Source organism: Eptatretus burgeri, chromosome 4 (genome assembly GCF_056783735.1).
Source record: "Eptatretus burgeri isolate ZD-2024b chromosome 4, Ebu_testis_v1, whole genome shotgun sequence".
Taxonomy (NCBI): domain Eukaryota; kingdom Metazoa; phylum Chordata; class Myxini; order Myxiniformes; family Myxinidae; genus Eptatretus; species Eptatretus burgeri.
The window spans coordinates 112,300,984-112,318,877 of record NC_140964.1 but is presented as its reverse complement, the minus strand read 5'-3'; the positions used below and the strand labels follow the sequence as shown (position 1 = coordinate 112,318,877).

General features: G+C 47.9%; 1 protein-coding gene across 3 annotated transcripts in view; it reads right to left on the bottom strand.

Annotated features, from left to right (window-relative positions):
• Positions 1-17,894, bottom strand: part of LOC147028907 (cytochrome c oxidase subunit FA4-like) — a 164,688-nt gene that overhangs the window by 77,705 nt on the left and 69,089 nt on the right. The window contains exon 1 of one of the 3 annotated variants that reach the window (XM_085879741.1): positions 14,682-14,839. The exons of the other annotated variants lie outside the window; for them this stretch is intronic. Within the exon in view, the coding sequence (XP_085735867.1) occupies positions 14,682-14,723 (42 nt within the window). The 5' untranslated portion in view covers positions 14,724-14,839. Of the gene's footprint in view, positions 1-14,681; positions 14,840-17,894 lie in introns of those variants that run through there. 3 annotated transcript variants of the gene reach the window in all.

The following is a 17,894-nucleotide window of genomic DNA, read 5'->3' as shown; positions in this document are numbered from 1 at the left end:
GAGACAGAGACAGAGACAGAGACAGAGACAGAGACAGAGACAGAGACAGAGACAGAGACAGAGACAGAGACAGAGAGAGAGAGAGAAACGGAGAGAGAGAGAGAGAGGGAGAGAGAGATGAAGTGGGAGGGAGTGGGAGAGAGCGGGAGAGACTGATGGTGGCAGTTTCAGAAGTTAAAGAGAAAAACGTTTTGTTGTTGTTGTTGTTGTTGTTCAGCAAGAGCCTCAAACAAAACGTATTTACCCATGAGGCAAAATATGAATCAAATTTGCATTGAACATTACTCATTTCAATCATGAAACTCCAAAATCAAACAGACACATCAGCACGTGAAAACACAGTTCAGTCGGTTAGCTCAACTGAGCCAGACCAGAATTGGCTCAGTGAGTTGTATCGTCAGTGTAGTAAAATGTGTTATAAATTAACTCTCCACAAACCACCAGCAACACAAGAATACAGGTGCAAATTATCAATTTAATCACGTAACATTTAATATTAATAAGTGTTAAATCGGTTACACGATAATTTTTTTTAAACAACCCACAACAATTAGACAGATATGTGCACGATCTGTAAATACTTCTGCACATCTCTAATGTTTTACTGCATTTTAAAAGCTTTCTTCACTCCAGAACATTGACATTGAAAGAGCCAACCAATGCAAGATGGAAGTTGAACAATGATACTGGAGTTTTCATCTATACAGCATCGAGCAGGAGCCCCAGATAAAAAAAAGGAGAGCAGCACTCCATTGAACAGCACACCGATGATTTGTATGCCCCGACAGTTTGAGAAGGACCCCTTCTGGCCTACATTTTGTCTCGAGTCAACAAACGTTTAAAAGAGATAACCCATGAATTTATATCCATTTCTACATTTCAAATTAATCCATTTCAAATTAAAGACATTAATCCGGTGTGTGCCCCAATTTAGAATAGGTACACTGTATCCCTGCGTGTCGTAAGAGGCGACTAAAAGGGTTGGCGTCAGGAAGGGCATCTGGCCATAAAACATTTCCTCAAAAAGGGAACCATGATATGTGCAATTATATATGGCAGGGTACAAACCGAAGTACCACGTGGGAGTCCTCAGCCCATCTCATCAAAAATCAAGGTGGGGAACCAGATTGAAGCAAGGGAGGAAATTACTCCATTCCTGATGACCAAATATCTGATGCCCCACGTGGAGATCGGTTTCTGAGGTTTGGGACATGGAATGCAGGGACAGTGACAGGGAGATCAGGAGAAGTGGTGTAAGTATTGGTCAGAAGAAGAGTGGACATATGTTGTGTGCAGGAGACAAGGTGGAGGGGAAGTGGTGCGAAAATGGTGAAGGGGAGGCTGGGATAGAGGTACAAGTTTGTGTGGCAAGGGTGCCCGAAAGGTGCACATGGTGTTGGTGTCCTGTTTTCTGAGTTTGTAGACAGTGTGGTGAGTGTGACTGGAGTGAGTGAAAGGTTGATGATGGTGAGAATGGTGATTGGAAAGCTCCAAGTGAATGTCATCTCGGGATATGCCCGGCAGGTCGATCGGAGCGATGAAGAGGATAGGAGGACAATTTCTGGTGTGTGATGGAGAAGTTGATGGAAAATGTGAAAGATGAAGAAGTTGTTGTGGTCGGAGAAGACTTGAATGGACATGTGGGGAAGGAGTACAGATGGTTTTGAGGGAGTCCATGGGGGTTATGGATATGTTGTGAGGAATGGAGAAGGTGAAAGGATCTTGGAGTTTGCTGATGGAGCCAGTTTGTTGATTTGTCAGACTCAATTCCAGAAAGCGGATAATAAGCTTGTTACATAAACGTCAGGTGGGTCGACGTCAATTGTTGACTTCCTGATGGTGTGTAGGCGAGATAGGGGGAACCTCCGGGAAACCAAGGTGATCCCGGGGGAGGAGGCCATTTCACAGCACCATTTAGTTCTCTGTGACATAAGGATGAAAGGTGCGAGGAGAGCTTGGCAGGTGAAGTACCAACGGAGGATGAAGGTGTGGAGGTTGAAAGAGGTGACAGTGAAGGAGGCATCAAAAGAGAGGTTGAGTATGGTAGAGGATGATGCGGTTGAGCTTGAAAGTGGTTGGATGTCAATGAAAGATAGTCTGTTGGGAGTCGTTGGTGAGGGATGTGGATGGACAAAAGGACCAACGAGGCACTTGGAAACATGGTGGTGGGATGATGAAGTTGGAAAGAAGATTGACGAGAAGAGGAAGAAGTTCAAGGAGTGGCAGAAGGCGAAGTGGCAGAAGAGGCAGTGTAAGAAAGTTATAAGGCAACCAAGAAGGCTGCAAATAAAGGGGCAGCAACGGCAAAGGCGGAACATAGAAAAATGCTCAGAGAAGGTTTGGATCCGGAAAAGGGTCAGACAGCGGTATTTAGGATCGCAAAGCAGATCGCGAAAGAAGTGCGCGATGTGACGGGGATGAGTTGCTTGAAGGATGAAATGGGACAAATAGTTGTGAATTAAAGAAAGATGGAAGAGATATATGCAAAGGCTGTTGAATGCAGAGAATGAATGGGAGGGCACCATAGGGAGCAACTCAATTTTAGGACCGGCATAGAAGATAACTGAGAAGGAAGTTGAGGAAGCGATAAGAGCAATGAAGAGTAGAAAAGCGGAAGGGCAGACGGGAGTTGTGGGAGATATGTTGAAGGTAGCGGGAAGTTGGGGTGTGAAGAGAATGACAGATTTGTTATCTGGTGGTGAAAAAGGCCGCATTCCAGTGGATTGGGAACCGAGTACCCTTCTCCCTTTGAACAAGGGGAAAGGTGACCCTCTGGACTGTGGCTCGTATAGAGCGATAAAGTTACTGGAGCATGGAATGAACGTATTGGAAAGGGTGTTGGAGAAGAGGATAAGGAAGAAAGTGAAGATTGATGAAATGCAGTTTGCATTTCTATAAGGAAGAAGAACTACAGATGCTATTTTTATTGTAAGGCAGTTTCAGGAAAAGGACATGGAGAAGATAAAGAAGTTGTTTCTTGGGTTTGTTGATTTGGAGAAAGCATTCGATATGGTTCCCACAAAGTAGTGACATGGGCATTGAGGAAGTTAAGAGAAGAAATGGTTGATCAGAGTAGTGCTGGCAATGTATGAGATAGCACGCACAGCTGTAAGGATGAAGGATGGGAACAATGGTGAGTTTGAGGTGAAGGTGGGATCAGGACAGGTGTGGTCAGGTATGGGAGCATGCGCCGGAGCAGCGGGTCGCTGCATCCACTTTCCGCCGGTACTCTAAGGGCCTCCGTCTGGCCATCCCCCAGGCAGATGCCTGGCCCATCGCCATCTCTTCGACATATTGATCAAACTGCTGCAACCACAAGGCACGTGGTCGGCCCATCGGCCTCCTACACTCATGAGACTCCCTCGCTGAGAGAATCTGGTGAGCAGGATCAGCGTCAGGAAAAAACGAGCCGCTTGTCCATACAGCTGCAGCTGATGCTCACGGACTATGCAGATAACAAATCTCATTTGAGTCTCTCTCAGCAACCGCTCGTTAGACACAAAGTCCGACCAGCAAGAGCCAAGGATTTTCCGAAGAGACCTGGTACCAAAGGAATTAAGTCTCCGTCTCAGATCCCTGGTCAGAGTCCAGTCTCACATCCATAAAACAAGACTGGAAGCACCAAGGAACTGAAGACTCGGACTTTCGTCCTCCCGCACAGGTATGGGCAGTGCCACACCCCACGATCCAGTGAATTCATGACTCCCCAGGCCCGACCGAGATGTCTGTTGACCTCTGGCTCACAGCCAGCAGAGACATGAATATCACTGCCAATGTAAGTGAATCTCTTCACGACCTCAACATCCTCACCAGAAACAGGCACAGACAGGATAGCAGCATCCAGGATGTCATTGGAAGCCTGGATCTTAGTTTTGACCCAGGAAACCCATAATCCCAGTTGCTCCAACTCCTCATCCAGCACATCGAGGGATCACAAAAGGAGATCTAGATTCTCTGCAAAGATGACTGCATCATCTGCACAATCAGGTCAGAGATCTTGGCATTCCCAAATGACACACCACAGCTTGATCTGTTCAACATCTTCCCCAGAATGCAGTCCATTCAAGCGCTGAAAAGTGTGGGTGCCAGTACACACCCCTGGCGAACTCCAGTAACAACTGGAAATAAGTCGGAGGTGGTATCACCGTATCTCACAGCACTCTCAGTTCCAGAGTAGAGTTCAGACATCAGATCGATCTGTTTTGGTGGCACCCCACGAAGACCCAGAATCCTCCAGAGCGCATCCCAATTCAATGAATCAAACACTATATAGAGATGAACATAGGCTGCGAGTAGCCCCTGCCAAAACTCTCATCTGCGTTCGGTGAGGACCCGAAGAGCAAGGATATGGTCAATCCTTGACCTCTTTGGTGTAAAGCCTAACTGCTCTGGACGCTGGTGCTCAAGCAGATGGTGGCGAACCCCATCAAGGATTATCCGAGCAAAGACCTTGCCTGACACTGAGAGCAGCGTCACCCCTCGGTAGTTGTTGCAGTCTTGGCGATCACTCTTCCTTTCCAGAGAGGGACAACAAGGCTCATCTTCCAATCAGTTGGGATGATGCTTGTGTTCCAGGCAGAGCACAGAACTGCATGCAATGACACGAGTGCAGTATTTCCACCAGCCTTGAGAAGTTCAGCATGGAAGCCACAGATCCCTGGAGCTTTACCCCATTTCAACCGGTTCACCGCAGCCTGTGTTTCCACAATCGACGGTGGACCACAGTTGATTGGAGGGTCAGCAACAGTAATTTTAACAACCCTGACGTCCAACTCGACAGCTGGTGGATCAGCCTGGTAGAACCGCTCAAAGTAATCGGCCCAGCGGGCCTTCACTTCGGACTCCTCTGTCAAGAGCCTACCATCCTCTGCTCTAACTGCAGTACACCGAGGGATGGGCTTGAAAGAATGCAATGCATGAATTCCCCTGTAAGCAGGACGAGAATTACTTGACCACAGGTGATGCTCTACCCCTCAGGCCTCACAGATTCCTCGCACATCAGCCTCCTTGTCCACCCTTAGTGTACGTACAGTTTTACGCCTCAGCTCCTTGAACAGCTCAGCTCTGCCATTCAGCCTGGCCCTGCGACTCTGGTCAATGCTATCCAATGTCCCTTGAGAGACAAAATTTTTCTTCACCCCATGGTGAGTTCCACGTCATCTACCGGCAACATCAAGGACGGTGGTCTTGAAGGCACTCCAGAACTCTTCAGGATCTCCCAAAGCACCCAGACCCCCCCCCAACTCTCCACTCAGCCTGTTCGTAAACTCCTCAGCTCCCCTCTCATCCTTGAGCTTGCAAACATCCAGCCTTGGCTGGGATGGTACCATTCTCCTGGATTTAAGGTGCAACTTTAGAGTCCCCCTCCACCCCCCACCGAAAGTCCTTCACCCACCCCTCCTCCCAAAGTCTCATCCTCCCACTCCCAACTGTGTGCAATCTTTGCTCTCCCCACCCCTTCTGAACCCCAACTCCCTGTCCCCCCCATACCCCTCATAAAAGTGAAAGTGCATTCTGACATCGATCACACAGTCTACATCAGATGTATAGATCGACAGACAATACAAAATTGCATTACACAAGCCCATTGTTACAGACAGACAGGTGGATAAACAGACAAGTCGATAGACACACACACACTATATATATATATATATATATATATATATATATATATATATATATATATATATATATATATATATATATATATATATATATTGTTGCGGTTGAGGAAATTCGCAAACCACCATTCAGGTCCCGTAGGTAAGATATCTCTGTAAGAATATGTGTAGTTAGCTCCAAACCCGTTGTTTAGATGGAATAAATGTGATTCATTCGGGCTGCGACCCTTTAAGATAGCCGTTTTTCTGTTCTATCTTTATTTTGAACCAACCACGTCTCAACCGCCATCACACAACAACCACCAACCGCAACGCCGCTTCACAACAACAACAATGCCAACAGCCACGACCTTTACCTTCGCAACCCGCTCTCGCAACCATCGCATCACCGCCATTCCAAGCGTCGCCATGGCCATCACCGCCACTTCAGGCCCTCCACCACCTTCACCTCTCCTCCTTCTGCGGCCATTCCCGCGCCGCTTGTGAATGCCGAGCGTCAGGCTGTCCTGGCCTCGTGCGGGATGCGCGCTGAGCCGCGGGTACAAAGAGCGGCCTTTCCGAGGGGAAGTCGGATCAGGAATGATTCACGCCCACTTCCGATCCCTCCAATCATTAAGCGCGGGGCGATTTGGCCCCGCCTCCAGGCGCGTCGGAGTAGAATCGATATATGCAAATTCGAGGATCAGGGGAGGTTCACGCCCACTTTTCCTCCGTCCAATAGGCGAGCGTGGCTCCGCCCCCGAGCCCATCCTGATCCGGAAATTTGCATATGGTTTCTCCTGCCGCACTATAAAGCGCCGAGCGCGGGGCGAATTGAGATTTCTGTTTCGGGCTCGGGCGAGTTGGAGAGGTGTGGCGGCGGCGAGGTGTGGCGGCGGCGAAGTGGGGCAGCGGCAGAGTGTGGCAGCAGCAGAGTGTGGCAGCAGCAGTCAAGACGGGTCTGGAGGAGAGTCGGTCTGTCGGGGTTCGGAGTCTGTCGGGGAGCTGCAGAGAGGGGAAGCGGGGAACGCGGTCGGGAACGCGGTCGAGGTCGCTCGTCGCGGGACCCAAGCAAGCCAGCTATCCTCTTTCCCCAAAGCATCAACAACCCCCTCTGTTCCCCCCCCCCGTGCTGAGACAGTGCGAAAAGGGGGCCCCGTTCCCACCCCATTCCAAGCAGTGCCAACGAAACCCGCGAAGGAGCGCGGAGTCGGGGCACCGCCGCCTTTTTGCGGCTCATCACAAGACGGGTAGGCTCCACGCGGTCTCGCGCCACAGGTCTGCCCCCTTGTATTTGAGGGTGGCCCTTTTTCTTTTGCTTTTGAGTATATGTGTTGTCGGCGCAGTCTGTAAAGTAAAACTGTGTAAGTGTTGGCGTGTGCTCGCGTTGTCGGTAGTAGATCTGCATTGTGTTTCTTTTGTTGCAATTGCTTTTGGTGCATAATTGTTGTGTTTCTTTTACATTTGCTTTTGGTGCATAATTGCTGTAATTGTATATGTGTGCTCTCCATGTGCCGCGGAATAAATGTGCCTCATATTGAACTGTTTTTCCCGTTTCGCTTCGTCTTTTCTTTAATTGAATCTCCATCTTACTTCACGTAAAGGGTTGGTAGTGGGCTAAATACGCCTGATAATTAATCGGAACCGCCGAGGTTGACGATAACACCGCTCGGTTATCCCGATAGTACGGAACGGGTCGCTTAAAGTGGCCCGTGTCCGAAGTCGACCTGCGGCGAGGTGCGATCGCCCGGTCTACCCTCCGTGTGGGTACTTAGGTAGGTCAAATTTGGCGAACAACCCTATCCCACGCGGGGGGGCCGATTGGCACGATCGTGGTGAGGCCGAAAGGCCCACCCGAGATCTAGTTCCCAGCGTTGGTCCCAGAGGGTCACGACGGAATTGTCCGTCCGGTCTGCGACGTGCCGCGATTCGAGTTACGTGGCTGCTCGCACGCTGGCGGGCGCGAATTCGCAACAATATATATATAAACTCAGCAAAAATAAAAACTTGACACTCATTATTTGTCAAATAGTGTTTAGAAACTTTTCTTGAAAGAGTTCTTGTTGTGATTATGGTTAAAGGCATTGTCGAGGGCATTACTTCACACATTCATTCTACTGGTCGGGCCTACGTAGCACGTAACAGAGCACTGCAGGCTAAAATCACGTTTCCACGTGACACAAGTACGTGGCCTATTGATACACCTGCAATTGATCTCAAGGTAGCAGAGGAGAGTATCATCTCAGAAAAACAAGGTTTTATGGTTAATTATTCGTTCATTTGCAATGCCACGACTGTCAAACATTCAGCGTGAACGTGCCATTGGCATGCTGAATACGGGAACATCCGTCACTGACGTTGCGAGTGTTATGGGATGCAGTCGACAGACCATCCATAACCTCCAGACACGTCTCCATCAAACTGGCACCACAGTTGACCGCCCCCGTCCTGGTCGACCACGTTACGTCACGCGCAGAAGACCGAGAGATTGTCTTACGTCATTTGCGTAATCGGTTTGTCACTGCCGCATCCACTGGGAATGAATTGTTTGGAGGTCGAGTGACTGCCCAAACCATTCGAAATCGCCTGCGCTCTGCTCATCTTCATGCACGGCGGCCATATCGTGGACCAATTCTAACCCGTTTCCATCGACGCCAACGTCTTCTTTGGGCACGACGGCACCTGAGATGGACCCAGCGAGATTGGAATAGGGTTGTGTTTAGTGACGAATCAAGGTTCACACTAACTTTTGCTGATGGAAGGGTTAGAGTGTGGAGAAGACGAGGAGAACGCAATGCCCAGTGTTGCGTACAGGAAGTGGATCGCTTTGGGGGCGGTAGCGCTATGGTTTGGGGTGGTATCAACGGTCATGCTCGATCCCGACTCATTGTCAACCAGGGATACCTTAATGCGGCAGCATACAGGGATCAGGTGCTCGTTCCAGAGCTTTTACCATTCATGGCAGCTCATGGCCCAGGTCTGACTTTCCAACAGGATAACGCCAGACCTCATACGGCCAATTGAACAACGAATTTCCTCAGGGACGCTGGCATCAATGTCATGGAGTGGCCCTCAAGATCTACTGACCTCAACCCCATAGAGCATGTGTGGGATGTGTTAGGCAGGCGGCTCCATCAAGTAAGGAACCCTCCACAGAACTTGCAGGAGCTTGGTGCCATGTTGGTACAAATATGGCGGTGCATTCCCCAAGCTGTGTTCAGACGCATCATCCAATCCATGAGGAGATGTTGTATCGCAGTTGTGAACGCCCATGGAGGACACACCCGATATTGACATGATTTCATTAAGTTGTGACTCACAGTTTTTGATCATGGACATTGTCGTCGCATTTCCGGTGGAACCGATTCCATGACAAACATGATCTGTATGCGATAGCATCTTTAATGACAAGAGAATTGAATACAATCGTTATTTCAAACCTATTTTCCAAAGTGTTCAAATTATTGACTTTGAAACGAGTGTAAAGTTTTTATTTTTGTTGAGTGTATATATATATATATATATATATATATATATATATATATATATATATATATATATATATATATATATATATATACACATGGATAGATACAGATATACGAGGTGTGTTCAAAAAGTATCCAACCTTAATTTTTCGTGTGTAAACAAATGAAGCTAGGGAGGCGTGGTTTGGTGCACGTATGTAGGTGATCCTAATCCGTATGCATGAATATTTTCCTGCCTGCAGAAGCTGTCAGTCGCCGACAGACCGCCGATGAGTGAGGAAGTGTAAGTGAACGCCGTCAAATGTTCGTTTTTGACAAAATGACGGAAAAACCTGAACAACGCTACTGCATCAAATTTTCCGTAAGGCTTGGCGATTCTGAAGTGGAAACGATCCGCAAGATTCAACAGGCCTTCGGGAACGAAGCAATGGGCACCACACAGATAAAAGAGTGGTACAACCACTTCAAATATGGTTGCACATCAGTGGAAAGTGAAGCACGTTCTGGTGGGCCCTCAACATCCCGAAATGAGATCGTCATTGACCAAGTGAGGACCCTGCTGATGCAGGATACTACCAAGAGGTACTGCGTCGCCTTCGTGACGCTGTGCGACGCAAACCGCCAGACCTGTGGGCAGCGGTCAATTGGCAGCTCCATCACGATAACGCACCCGCTAATTCTTCACATTTGATACAGTTTCCTGGCCAAACACAACATACCTGTGCTTCGTCAGGCTCCCGACTCTCCTGACATTGCTCCGTGTGACTTCTGGCTTTTCCCCAAGCTGAAAATGCCCCTGAAAGGGACCAGATTTCAGTCCAGAGAAGACATCATGCGGAATGCGACGGACCAGCTGCTCGCCATCCCAAAAGAGGCGTTCCAGCGCTGCTTCCGACAGTGGCAGAACCGTTGAGAGAAGTGTGTGGCAGCCCAAGGGGACTACTTTGAAGGAGATTAGTGTAAGTTTGTTGTATCTGGATACGAGTATTTTTTATGAACAAAGGTTGGATACTTTTTGAACACACCTCGTGTCGATAGACAGTCACACATGGAGAGATAGACATAGCTATATAGATAGACATAAACAGACAGATAGAGTGCGCGTGCACACGCATGCATGCAAGAAAGTGGAAAAGAGGTGAAAAGTGGAATGAAAAAGTTTCTAAGGGAATTTGTTTCCAATAAAGTAAAGCTTTCTCGGAGAAGTAAATCGATGAAAAGGAAATTATTCATTAGATGGAATTGACGGAATAATCGTGGATATAGAATTCGTCATGGTAACCGTGCCCCAGTGGGGCGGGTGAGCTTGGGGCGGACGGCACCCCATGGAGATGGCCCGGGGATATAAAAACGAGCGAGAGAAAGGCAAAAGAGGGACGTTCTGAAGCGAGAGAGACATGTTTTGAGAAAGAGGAAAAAGCGAAAGCGATACTTTCTGAAGAGAAAGCGATACGTTCTGAGATTTAAAAAAAAAAAAAGCGTGAACGAAAGAGGTACGAGAGAGAAGCGAGCAAGAAGCAGGTGTAGGCATGCAAAAGAGGAGAAGGAATCGTGCTTCTGGGTGTCTGGCCAGCGCCAACAGCGAGACGGTTCGTCCTGCCTAAAGCTTCGGCAAGCGAGTGTGTGGTGCGGGTACGAACAAAGCCGCCAACATGTGAGGCACGGGTCGTTCACCAACAAACACCAGGGTCGAAACCCGCGACGGACTTTTCGGTACCCTCCAGACGTTGACTGGCGTTCAAGGCTGCCCCGCGAGAGGCTGTACGACAAAGCTGGTCCTGGTGGCGGACGTGACACGCACGCACGCATTTCAGAACCTTTTCGCCTCATGGACTACTTTCTGGTGAGCGAGACGATTCTCCCCCCTCCCCTCCCCCTGAATGATCTGCTGGGTACCCTTGTCTGCGTTTAGCTGGAAGTAAGTCAACCCCCGATAAGCATCTGCTCTCTCTCTTTCCTGGCATTTTGATTGATTTTGCTTTGAAATTCATTCTTTATTTACCTCAGCAAATAAAAGATTCTTTTTATTTATTTATTTTATTAATAATAAATTATTTGTCGATTTCCAACCTGTCTGTGTTTGTCCTTTCCCTTCTATTGGTCTAGCATTGTTCGAACAGAGATAGACTGGGAGGTAATTAGCACAGATTTGACCAAAAAATAGTCGGCACACACCAGCGGTTAAAACGCTCGGTCGCCCTAATTAAAATCTAATCAGATAATATTGGTGATTTGCCGAGGGCACGCTCCCCGCTCAGGTAACCACGTGACCTCTAGTTAAACGGAATAATTAGACGGCGGACACTGGAACTCGTGGTTGACTGGGTGGCGTTCGTGGTTTTAAAATAACCCACCGTACCACAATGTTAATTGTGAGCGGTGGCCCCAGGTATGGCTCTTCCGAGGACAACCGGGGATTAATCCCCCTGAGTGACAAGCTGGTGTCTCGGTACCCATGACCGCAACAACTGGTGTCAGGAGTGAGAGATTTTTCGAACCCCTTGATCAATAAATTGGTGTCAGGTCGTGGACCCGTTCAGCCACAATCGTGAAACTTGCATTTATATATAGATGGAAGGTAGATAGTAAGACTAGCAGGGGTACCCCGCGTTGCCTGGTGCTGTTCTAATCTTGTTGGCATTTTAAAGAAATCAATTAATTTATTTTGGGTGGGCCAAAAAACATTTCCCTTCCCCCACTAAGGAATGGGGTCAGGGATAATTTGAAATTTATTATCTTTTACAAAGGCTTCTGCACTATAGCCAGATTAGAAAAAACAAAAATAACCTTTTTATTTTTTTAAATTTTTATTTTGGCCTAAAACACTCTCCAGCACTCACTGATGAACCTCTGAAAGTTTGATGAAGATATATTCAGCTATCTCTGATAAAAATGGTGACAGAGACAAACAGCCAAACAAACATCTCTCTTCCAGTACAGATGAGAAGTCTTCCACTTCATAGTGATCAACAAGAAGGTCAGATCAATGAGTCATATCTTCAATTTAATAATAAAGTATTTCCAATTTAAAAAAAAACACATTAATTTACTGCATTTACAAGCTCCATCTCTCATAGCAAATATTATGCAATGATGCAAGAACTTTACGACAGCTAGAAAGTCAGACAAACCTAATATTTCTCAAACATGGCTGGACAAAATGATTTCATAAAATACATAACTTGGATTCTAAAAGAAAAACCAGTGAGCACACAATATACAACACAGGAAAAGGTTTAACATTCAGAACGTCTCAGTAATGGCAGTGAGCAGACAAACCCTTTTACCATTCCTCAAAAGTGACACAATGCTCCTTCACTTTGTCACTTCACTGCAAAGTGACCCCAAACTGAAGCCTGCTGTGCAGTGCAGGAGATTGCTTCTGTCAATTTATCCCTCCTTTAACCCGGTATTGTTTCCATCATTTTATCTCTGCCATCATTGTTGGTGCATCTCCGACTGCACAGCAGGAATACGACACAGTTCACATTGTGGTGTGGAAAGGGCAAAATATTCAGCCTTGCCAGGTGACCTGATGAGATATTACAGGAATAAATGGTTCAAATTCAGATCTCAACCTCTCGCTACTTTCTCAGCCTATTTACTCAAGACAATGCCACTAGTCTACCTATCATGCTGAAAGCAATATCACCTCCAAAACCTCCTCGTGTTTATATTCCTTCTGTCAAGCAATGTTTAAAATTTCAGGCAATTAATTTCTATTCCTCCTCCCCTACATCCCTCCTCCTCCTTTCACACCTTCTTCCTTGTATCCAGTGCTCCTCCTTTCCATGCCTTGATCCCCTCCCTCCACTTGGTTTCTGCCCCAACTCCACATTTTGGCCACCATCTTCTTTCTTAATTTTCAGTGCCTCCTCCACAACCATTTCCAATCCTCATCCCCCTTCTCCTCCACCACTTCAATCCCCCTCCTCAACCACCATTCTGCAGTCTACCTCTTCTGCCATCATTTCCAGTCCCCGTCCATCTCCACAATTTCCAGTCCTCAACCTCCCCCTCCTCCACAATTTCTAGTTCCAAGGCTCCTCCTACTCCACTTCTAGTCCCAGAGCTCCTCCTCAGCCCCTCTTCCATTTCAGCACCTCCTCTCCTCCATTTACACTATCCCCATCCTCCTCCTCTGACTTTCCCACCTTCCACATCCTCCATGTCCAACCTTCCCCCTTCATTTGTATCTTCACCACTCCTCCTCAATTTACAGTCTGCATGCTCATCCACATTTCCAGCCTTCACTCTCGTCGTTCACACTCCCTCCCTCCTCAATTTGCAACCTTCCTCATCTCCCTCCCCAATATGCATCCTACATCCTCGTTCCCCCTCTATTTACATCCTCCACTCTCCTCCTACGCCTCCTCCTCCTCCATTTAATCCCCCACTCAACTCCTCCTCCTCCATTTAATCCTCCACTCAACTCCTCCTCCTCCATTTACATCCTCCACTGTCCTCCATTTACATCCTCCACTCTCCTCCTGCATTTATATCCTCCACTCTCCTCCTCCTCCATTTACACCTCTACTCTCCTCCTCCTCCACTTACACCTCTACTCCCCTCCCCCTCCATTTACATCCTCCACCCTCATCCTCCTCCTCCAGTTACATCCTCCACTCTCCTCTTCCACCTCCTCCACCATTTACATCCTTCACTCTCCTCCTCCATTTACATCCTCCACTCTCCTCTTTCTCCTCCATTTACATCCTCCACTCTCCTCTTTCTCCTCCATTTACATCCTCCACTCTCCTCTTTCTCCTCCATTTACATCCTCCACCACTTTCATCCTCCACTCTCCTCTTTCTCCTCAATTTACATCCTCCACTCTCCTCCTCATCCATTTGCATCCTCCACTCTCCTCCTCCTCTATTTACATCCTCCACTTTCCTCCTCCTCCTCCTCCTCCAGTTACATCCTCCACTCTCCTCCTCTTCCACCTCCTCCATTTACATCCTCCACTCTCCTCTTTCTCCTTAATTTACATCCTCCACTCTCGTCCTCCTCCATTTACATCCTCCACTCTCCTCCTCCTCCTCCTCCTCCTCCAGTTAAGTCCTCCACTCTCCTCCTCTTCCACCTCCTCAATTTACATCCTCCACTCTCCTCTTTCTCCTCAATTTACATCCTCCACTCTCATCCTCCTCCTCCATTTACATCCTCCACTCTCATCCTCCTCCTCCATTTACATCCTCCACTCTCCTCCTCCACTCTCCTTATAATTTCCGTCCTCGTCACTTCATTTCTCTCATATATTTGAATTCATTATCTTTTTACAACGAGGAGATAAAATCATTCGATGAAACACGTTCGATCATTTACAACCATTGCCGTTTTACAAGCCTCTCCAAACACCACAAAACGCCATAAAGAAGCTGCCAGTCAACAGAATCCATCCTCTCGGCCCCAAGGTACAATCGGCAAGTCTCCGCAGAGTTCGTGAGGTAACCGAGGATTCGCAAGTCATCGCGGTGAAAAATCCTGAAAGTTTGCGACAGGCCGATCCCGGGTTACAGGATAAGTGAACGGGTGTGTCCGCACCGAAGTGCGATTGACTGCAGCCCAAGAGTGACTTTGTACTTACACTCGGATGCTTCTTGCCCTGCGAGTACATGAAGCGCAACATCGTAATCTGCGAACAACAAAACTTTCTTTTACGCAAACTCAGCAGGAATCAATCAATGCAGGAGGGACGCTGTTGACTTGGCAAAGCTCAGATCTACAGAAATCTATATATGACACTATGCGCTAAAAGTGACTGAAAATCGTGAAACATCCTCTAATATTACTGTATTGTGTCCAAAATATGTTTCCAACTTGGTTTTGGCAATACGTTTCGTTGTAATAGGCGTACAAATCCCTGAAACATTTCACTGGATCTTAATGATGTCCACTTTAGTGCAGGCGGGACAGTGGGATTTAATGATGCATGACTTCTCGTGCATTCATACACACATACAGACAAGGTCATTAGTTTTTCGTGCGTGGCAGCTGTCTGCTGGTTGCATCCTTTCTTTTGGCATGGTTGAGATGCAAATGCAGTGCCCCCTGCTGGTTAAAGCAAGGATAATAAACTTGGCCAGCGTGCAACAGCCCACTGGCACACACTGTTCGTTAACGTCAACAAGGAATTGCTGGCAGATGGGAACCCGACTTTGCACCCCTTCTCACTCGATGATGCAGACAAGACAATGTCCACAAATGAGCAGAGTGATAATTTAGAGTCAGGTCTGGAATCTAACCCAGAATAGAAGTCCGACAACAATGAGCAGAACAGCCAGCCCTCTAATGATACAAGATTGACAGCAAGCAGCTGCATTCAATCACATGTGCACAGGATCTGGAGGATCAAATAATTCATCACAAACAGCTGCATACCATGTATATATATATATATATATATATATATATATATATATATATATATATATATATATATATATATATATATATATATATATATATATATATATATATATATATATATATATATATATATATATATATATATATATATATATATATATATACACACACACACACACAGATATAGTTACGAATTCGCGCCCACCGGCGTGCGAACAGCCGCTTTCCACTAATAGCAGCCGCGTCGCCCACCAGACAGACTATTCAGTCGTGACCTTCCAGAACAACGCCGGAACCTTGTCAAGGGTGGGTCTTCAACCCCACCACGGCCGAGCCAATTTTCTACCCGCGAAAAATAGGGTCAATTGCCGAATCTCGATATACCTAAGTACCTGCGCGGGTAGCCTACCGGGCGACCGTACCGCGACGCAGGTCGGCTTGGGACACGAACCGCTTCAGCGGTCCGTTCCGTTCTGCAGTGATAACCGAGCGGGTATTATCGCCGACCTCGCCCGATCCGATTCAATTGAACGGGTATTTAAAACCAAACTATTTATTCCGCGGTGCAAGATGGCATTTAAAAATAGGGAGAGGACGCAACGAACGGGGTACATTTGAACCAAGCACATTTATTTATAATTTACACACAACATGTATGCAGGCAAGGCAATGAAATAATCATACACATATGCAAAGAGACAAAAGCAATCACGTCTACAGACAAAGCAAAAGCAAGGGAAAGCACTAAAACCAAATATAAGCAGTAATAATTTACAGGCACTGAAGCAGTTCTACTTCTCAGACTCGGCGCCACGACATTCATTCCCCAAAAGACAAGGATGGCAGACCGGGTCCGGAGACCTTTATGTGCGTGGAGCCTGGCTGACCAAATGGGCCCCACGAGACCGACGATGGTTATCTGCACCCTCGTGGTGCAACGGTCGGCGAGCTCTCTCCGGCACTCACCTCTCGTGCGCGCCTCGACCCTGGACCACCGCACACAACCCTCACAACTTGGTGCCCAGAGGGAAGTCACCCGGAGCTCGAACCACCACGAAGCAGCAGCAATCACCAGACCAGAAGAGCTCGATGACGCCGAAACCACCAACGACCCCGAAGAAGCTGAAACCACCAACGCAATCCAGAAGCTCTCCCGAAGAGACGACAACGACGACGACCAAAGACACACGACTGAAGGCTCGACGACAAAAGTGGGAAGTGGGCCACCATAAAAGTGATCCCCCTGGTAAATTTTGATGGGTCAGGGAGCCTTGAAGCTTTTCTGACGCAATTTGAGTGTATTTCCCGACTAAACGGGTGGAATGAGCGGGAACGTACAGGGAATTTGGTGGCAACATTGCGGGGACCAGCTGCAGATGTGTTAAACGTGATCGCGGAGGGATATTGACCAGCTCCCACATTTGCGAGGTGTTGAGCCGTCGGTTTGGGTTCGCAGTGAACTGTAATCTGGTGCGGGCCCAGCTCCAGCACCGCAGATTAAAGCCAGGTGAGACAGTGCAGGAGCTGGCACAGGACATTTACCAATCAGTCAGGATCGCGTATCGGGACCTTTCAGTGGAGACATGGGACAGACTGGCACTAGAGAAATTTTTAGCTGCTCTTCCGGACCCTGAGGTCCGAGCGCTCGTGGAGTTACAGGATCCACCCACCATTCACCGAGCGGCTGAGTGCACAGCCAGGCTGGCCTCGTGGAGGCGGCCGGGTCGGGTGCCAGAGAGGCCATCGGTGACGGTCCGACAGGCGGAGATTCAGGATCAAGGAGAGGGGCTGGGAGAAATTGGCATTACCCAAATGTTTCAGGAAATTTGCCAGAAACTGTCAAGTTTGATAAGGGGTAATTCGGTCGTTGGTGCGCCAAAGCGGCGGGGTCCAGCCCAGCCAATAGAGCAATTCGATTATGACCGAGGGGGTCCGGAACCGGAAGAGACATTACACCGATACCCACGGGGGGCTTTTATAGGGAGTTGTTTCCGGTGCGGGCGAAGAGGACACATGCAACGATATTGCTGGTACCCGGCGATGGAGAGACCCTCCAATAGACTTTCAAGCCCGGAGAGGATGAATCCTTCTGCTGAACCGCCAGGTCTATCCGAGGTGCCCTTACCTAGGTCGAGTCCGGAGATCACTGTCGGGGGTCGGGGAAACTAGATCGGGCTGAGCATATAGGGCCATTCTTGGCTGGTGAGATTGTGGCGAAGTGCCCTCCCTTGGTGAAAATAGTGAATTGTGGGAAAATTGGTGTGGGGAATTTACTGGTAAGGGTAAAGATAGAGGGAGAGTTTTGTGAAGCAGTGGTGGACACGGGTGCAATTGATGCCGTTATTAGCCCGCTAGTGTTGGACCAAAGTGTTGGAGGTTGGGGCAAAATCGATAGATTAGCAGGACACAGTCTCCAACTGGCTATGGGAGC